The sequence below is a fragment of the Dendrobates tinctorius genome, unplaced genomic scaffold (genome assembly GCF_039654945.1).
Source record: "Dendrobates tinctorius isolate UK_male_01 unplaced genomic scaffold, ASM3965494v1 ptg000073l, whole genome shotgun sequence".
Classification (NCBI taxonomy): Eukaryota; Metazoa; Chordata; class Amphibia; order Anura; family Dendrobatidae; genus Dendrobates; species Dendrobates tinctorius.
In genome coordinates, this window is record NW_027361741.1 from 10,799,441 (window position 1) to 10,805,440 (window position 6,000).

General features: G+C 41.1%; 1 protein-coding gene across 5 annotated transcripts in view; it reads left to right on the forward strand.

The window, feature by feature from the left end:
* ANKRD13A (ankyrin repeat domain 13A) overlaps positions 1-1,170 on the forward strand; it is an 82,678-nt gene extending 81,508 nt beyond the window's left edge. For all 5 annotated transcript variants that reach the window (XM_073582644.1, XM_073582646.1, XM_073582647.1 and 2 more), the window contains one exon: positions 201-1,170. In XM_073582644.1, coding sequence (XP_073438745.1) covers positions 201-396 — 196 coding nt within the window. In that variant the 3' untranslated portion in view covers positions 397-1,170. The remainder of the gene's footprint in view (positions 1-200) is intronic.
* Positions 1,171-6,000: the final 4,830 nt, after the last annotated feature.

A 6,000-nucleotide genomic window follows, 5' to 3' on the forward strand; every position in this document is an offset into this window, starting at 1 on the left:
GTAAAGTCATTTTTATGCAAAAGGATAGGTCAAAAAATGTGTTATAGGCCTGGTTCTCACAGATGGGTTACCAACTCTTGCAGAGGACATATATTCATGTCTGTTTTGTATCCACATGCAATATCTTATATTTTGCCTGTTGATAAAGGCTCACATTTACAAAAAATATAAGTAAAAAAAATTGTCTTCATATCCACCAGGGCTCTGCAGGAAAGCATCCTTGCCAACTCTCAAAGTGCCCACTCCAGTCTTAGCAGCCAGTCTCAGAGTTTCGACAAAGACTTACAAGTTGCTATGGAACTCTCTGCCAAGGAACAAGAAGAACAGGAAAAAATGCGTCTCCGAGAAGAGGCTGAGCTGGCGGAGATTCTACGTCTCTCGCTTACAGAGAAATAAACTATGAATTACAAAAAAATTGAACTGGCTTGGGAACCTCTTATGATACGGGTCTAGCCTTCACTTTTCTAATGCCAGCAGTGAAGATGCCATGAGTAGGGGGCTAAAAGTCACCTACTGACTCTGTATCCACCAAAGAACTGTACATTTTTAATACTTCTGATGATTATTTTTTTTTCTGTTGCAAACCAGGGACTCTGCCTCCTCCTTTTGGATTTCTTTGTAGTCGAACAGGCAGTTTCTAATGAGCAACCATTGCTAAAGAGCTAAATTCAGGATGTAAATGGAATAAATTGTTTTTTTGGCCGGAGTCACACCTGCGAGTGCAATGCGAGAAACTCTCCTCAGTACCAGTCACTGCCGCTGTTGGTTCGGACCGGAGCTTTCAGCTGCATAGAAAGACATGCAGCCGCACACTCTGGTCCCGAGTGCTGGCGGCAGTGCCTGGTATTGAGGCGAGTTTCTCGCATTGCACTCGCAAGTGTGACCCCGGCCTTTTACAGGTTTTCTCTCTTCAGGAAGCAGTTACAGCAGAAGTGTCCTTTTTTAATTTAAAGTGAATGCAGAGCAGTGTAGACCCCCATGTGGGGGGCACTGGCATGTAAATACTGTATACCTGGGACGTCATTTTATTGAACTAGAGGTGACCAGAAGTTGGCATCAGTAGCTACCGCATCGTGGATGATTTAGAGTGTATTTAAGTGCTGTATAGAAATAAAATTATAGAACAAAACTAATTTGTAACAGTGGATCAAAAACATTTTCAGGTCAGCTCACACAGGCTGTGTTTAAATGAAACAGCACGTACACGCAGTCCGAACAGTGGACAGCAGTGTATAAAGAAGGAGCAGCTGAGTAGGATGATGTAAATGTCTGTAGGAAAAGTTTCAGTGTAAAATTATTTTTAATTGAAATCCCTGGTGTTTTTATACATACTAGTCCAGTGGGCGGTCTGAAGAGTGATTAACAGCTGTCTCTGCATGTACAGGGAAAACTGTCGATCACAGAGTAGGACCGCCCACTGGACTCATATACGTACAAACATCGGGGATTTCGGTGAATAAAATGTTTCGGAATCTTTTCCCACAGAAGTCCAATCTGATCTGCAGTATAATAACATCCTGGCTACAGATCAGAGAACATTTTCAACAATGGCAATTCACTTAAAGAATCTGGGACAATGCAGTCTTATTTTTATTGTTGGATATTAGATTTGTCTTCTTTAGTGCCGATACATTAGTGTTCCCAAAAGGCTCTACTAGCTAATAGATGAACTGGATGACTACAGTTGCCTTTCCCCATTGACTCTCGTGGTGCTATAGACAAGATATTTTTTCTTCTTTAAAGGGAATCTGTCACCTTTTTTTTTTGCCCTATCAGCTGCCGGCATTGACATCAGGGGCTTGTCTACAGCATTCTGTAATGCTGTAGATAAGCCCCCGATGTAACCTGAAAGAAAAATACGTTAGATTACACTTACCGGAGGGAGCGGTCCGGTCCGATGGGTGTCGCGGTCCGGCTCCTCCCATCTTCATACGATACCGTCCTCTTCTTCCCTTCCTGTAGTAGCTCCAGCGCAGGCGCACTGGTCTGCCCTGTTGAGAGCAGAACACTGCAGTGCACAGGCGCCAGATCTCTCCCTACGCCTGTGCACTGCAGGACTCTGCTCTCCCCTCAACAGGGCAGAGCAGTGCGCCTGTGCCGGAGCTACTACAGGAAGGGAAGAAGAGGACGGTATCGTATGAAGGTGGGAGGAGCCGGACCGAACCGCGACACCCATCAGACCTGACTGCTTCCTCCAGTGAGTATAATCTAACGTGTTTTTCTTATCTTTCAGGTTACAATTGGGGCTTATCTACAGAATTACAGAAATGCTGTAGATAAGCCCCTGATGTCAATGCCGGCAGCTGATAGGGCAAAAAAAAGGGTGACAGATTCCCTTTAAAAAAAATGCAGCTTTGCAAATAGGGCAAAAGTATAAAGAAAGTTAAGTATAAAATAACAAAAAATTGCAGTATTGTACGTGATGTCGTAAATGCGAGTCTCTAGACACTGTTACAGTACAATTTCTACATTGTAGCAGCTAATTACATTTATTTATTAATTTAAGTTAGATATATTTTTCATCCCCAGAAAATGTCAGCCATGTCTTACATGTAACCCCACATAGGTGTCAGTGGGCATGTTCATATCGTTGTGTTCCAGCTAAACTATTTCAGTAGGAAACATTTAAAAAAAATCCAGTCTTGAAAAGATGCTACATTAGGGATTTGTGTATTAACATTCTAAATATTTTCAAGCCTGCCAATAACTGATAAGGGGTTTTAACTTTGTAAAATAATAGTATGATTGGAGTTTCTCTTTTGGACTATTAAATGGCTGCAAAACGCACTTGGGTTTCACAAGCCAATTTTGCATTTTTGAAGTTTTTGACCTTGGTGAAAGCTGTGACATGTTTCTGAACTATTAGACATTTAGTTTTGTAATAACTTTGCTAGAGCAAAGCTATTGTGGTGTACATACAGTACTGAATGTTACATTATTGTGACTGCCAGGCCAAAAGAACAAATGTCACATATTTCCACCACTATTTTTACAGATAAATTTTGGTCATTTTTGTATTTTATGACATGTTGATACATAAATCTAAATAATCTTTAATCCATTATATGTAATATATGATCACTCCATGGCTTAAAAAAAATTAAAATATACAATTTCTTCCAAACTCTTTTCTATATTTTCTTGCATTTGAATATGTGGTGTGTATATATGACTTTTTTATTACTGCAGGATTTTTTTTTTTTTTTTTTTTTGAAAGTAACAAAACTCATGTTTGTTTTTTTAATAAATATATGCAAACGATTTACTGCTGATTAGTTCAGCCCAAATATTTATGGCCATGGGTTAGATTCCCATGCAGGAAAGAAGCTCCAAGGCCTGCTGTCGTCAGAGAAGGAGATGAAATGTCCAGGGCTTCTGTTGTGTTGTATAATGAGTGTACACTGTATGAATAAAGCAGAACACACAAAATCTTTTTTTTTTTTTTTATTCAATTTTTGGTATGTTTAATCTTGTGCTAAAAAACAGCTATGGATTCTTCTAAGCAGCTGCCTTGCACTCTGGAAATGGTGGAGGCCTACAAAACAGGAGAAGTCTATAAGAAGATACCAAAGCGTTTTCAAGTTTACCTTTCCTCAGTTCGAAATGGCAGTTAACAGGAAAAGTAGAGGTCAAAATAAGGTCTGGAAGACCATCAAAATTTCAATGAGAGCTGCTTGTAGGATTGCTAGAGAGGCAACTCAGAACCCACGCTTGACTGCAAAAGTCCTTCAAAAAGATTTAGCAGACTTTGGAGTTAATACCTTGTTCTACTGTTCAGAGACACCTGCATAAATATGGCCTTCATGGAAGAATCATCACACGAACACATTTTCTGTGTCCTCACTGTAAAATTCTGCTTCAGAAGTATGCAAAAGAACATCTAAACAAGCTTGGTGCATTTGGGAAAAAAGTAATGTGGACCGATGAGGTTAAAACAGAACTCTTTGGCCACAATGCGCAAAGGTATGTGGAGAAAATAGGGCACAAAATTTAAGGAAAAGAACATCTCACCATTAGGCATGTGGGTGGAGCAATCATGCTTTGGGGCTGTGCTGCAGCTAATGTCACGGGAAACATTTCATGGGTAGAGGGAAGAATGCATTCAATGAAATTTCAACAAATTAATGTTGCAAACAACGCTAGCTGTAAAAAAAAAAAAAAAGCAGAATTTGAAATGAGGTTGGCTTTTACAAATGGATAATGATCCTAAACACATGTCAAAAACCACAATAGACAATCACAAAGGGTGGAAGCAAAATGTTTTACAACAGCCCTTACAGTCCCCTGACCTGAACATCATTGAAAATCTGTGGCTAGACCTCAAAATAACAGTGCATGCCAGACGACCGAGGAATCTCACAGAACTGGAAGAATTTTCTATGGAAGAATGGATGAAAATCCCTCAAACGAGAATTGAAAGACTCTTGTCTGGCTACAAGGTCCTAACCATGCAGACTACCTGACAATTGTTCATGGCCCTGATCTGGCCCCAGGAACCTCAACACCTCGTGGACATGTCGTCTTGGAGAGCTGGCTGAAGACGGACCCAGAGCAGGTATCTTCAGTCTCTGATAGGTCTGGTGAAGAGAACGTCAAGGTGATAGTATCTTACAAGTCTCTGCAATCCACCAACCAGAGGAACTCCAGTCGGTCCTTCAATCCTTTGGGGTGGTAGCTGTTCTCAACATACGGAAAGAGACTATCCTATGCCCAGTTCCTGGTAGTACGCTTGCTTTGTCCTATGCTGAGGATGGCTTAATGGGGAGAAGCATCCTAGTCGGGAAGATGGTGAGAGGTCACTTTTCTTCTAGTTGCACTTCCTGTTAATTCAAATCGCTAAAGTACACCACTTTTTTACATTTTTGGTTGAATAAATTAACAATTTCAATTAACAATTCTAGTGTAAGTGGTCATCAGAGTTTGCTAGGTAAACCATTGGAGCAGAAGAGGGATTAGTATTAGGGGTTCTGTTACCTTAGTCTCTGAGTCTTTGCTTTGGGATGGTGTGGGAGCCATTGGCTTCATCTGCCTGGGGCACCAAATACTTTGTCATGGCCCTGCCAATGGTCGCCTTAAAGGCAGCCAGGCCTTTGCGTAGGCCTTGAGGAAAAACAAACAAGGAATCCGAATGGAGAACTGCCTGACAAATAGCTCCATACCACACTCAAGATGTCCAGCTTGTGCAAAGCTTTCTCCTCAGGAAGAGAGGGCAAACAGCAAAAGGAAGGTAAGACAATATCCTAGTTAAAGTGGAAAGACAAGACCATCTTAGAAAGAAATGACATAACTGGCTAAAACACCAGGTTGTCTAGGTTCATAAGAAGTTAAGTAGCATGACAGGAGATGACGGTCTGCTCCAAAACCTGACGGATGTAATGGCTATTAGATGTATCTAATTATCTTAAAAAGTGGGTACTGAGGCACCTCCTAAACAAGAATGAGGACCCAAGGATCAATGGGGGCTGATATTGTGGCCTAGCATGTGCCATTCTCTGGAGAAAAGTCAAATTGCTGCTTAGATATCAGATCCTTCTGAAATAAAATAGTCAAGGTGGACACCTGCCTCTTGAGACAAATAAGCATCAGTCACAACTTTGGACCAGACTGGCAAGGAGAAGGACATTGGAGCAACATTAATAGACTCACACCAGGGAAAATAGGTCTTTAAGTGCGATTAAAAAAAAAGGGGGGGAAGCCAGCGCTGCCTATGGTCAGAACGCAATACATAAAGTGCATATGCACATATTGATTTCTAACTGTACTTTAATATGAGATATTAAGCAAATAATTGATCAGTTCTTTGACCCACCCCACCAGGTCACGGCATTCTCATATGGGGCAGTCCTACTCTACGTTTTTTATATTCGCTGTGCCATTGCGGCCTCCTAAATGTATTAAAAGCAAGACTGTATAAAATGCAAGTGTACCTGAAGAATTTCTGAATCACTCCCATGGCGCCAGAAAGGGTGAGCGCAGATAAAGGCTGACCAGGTCTGAACA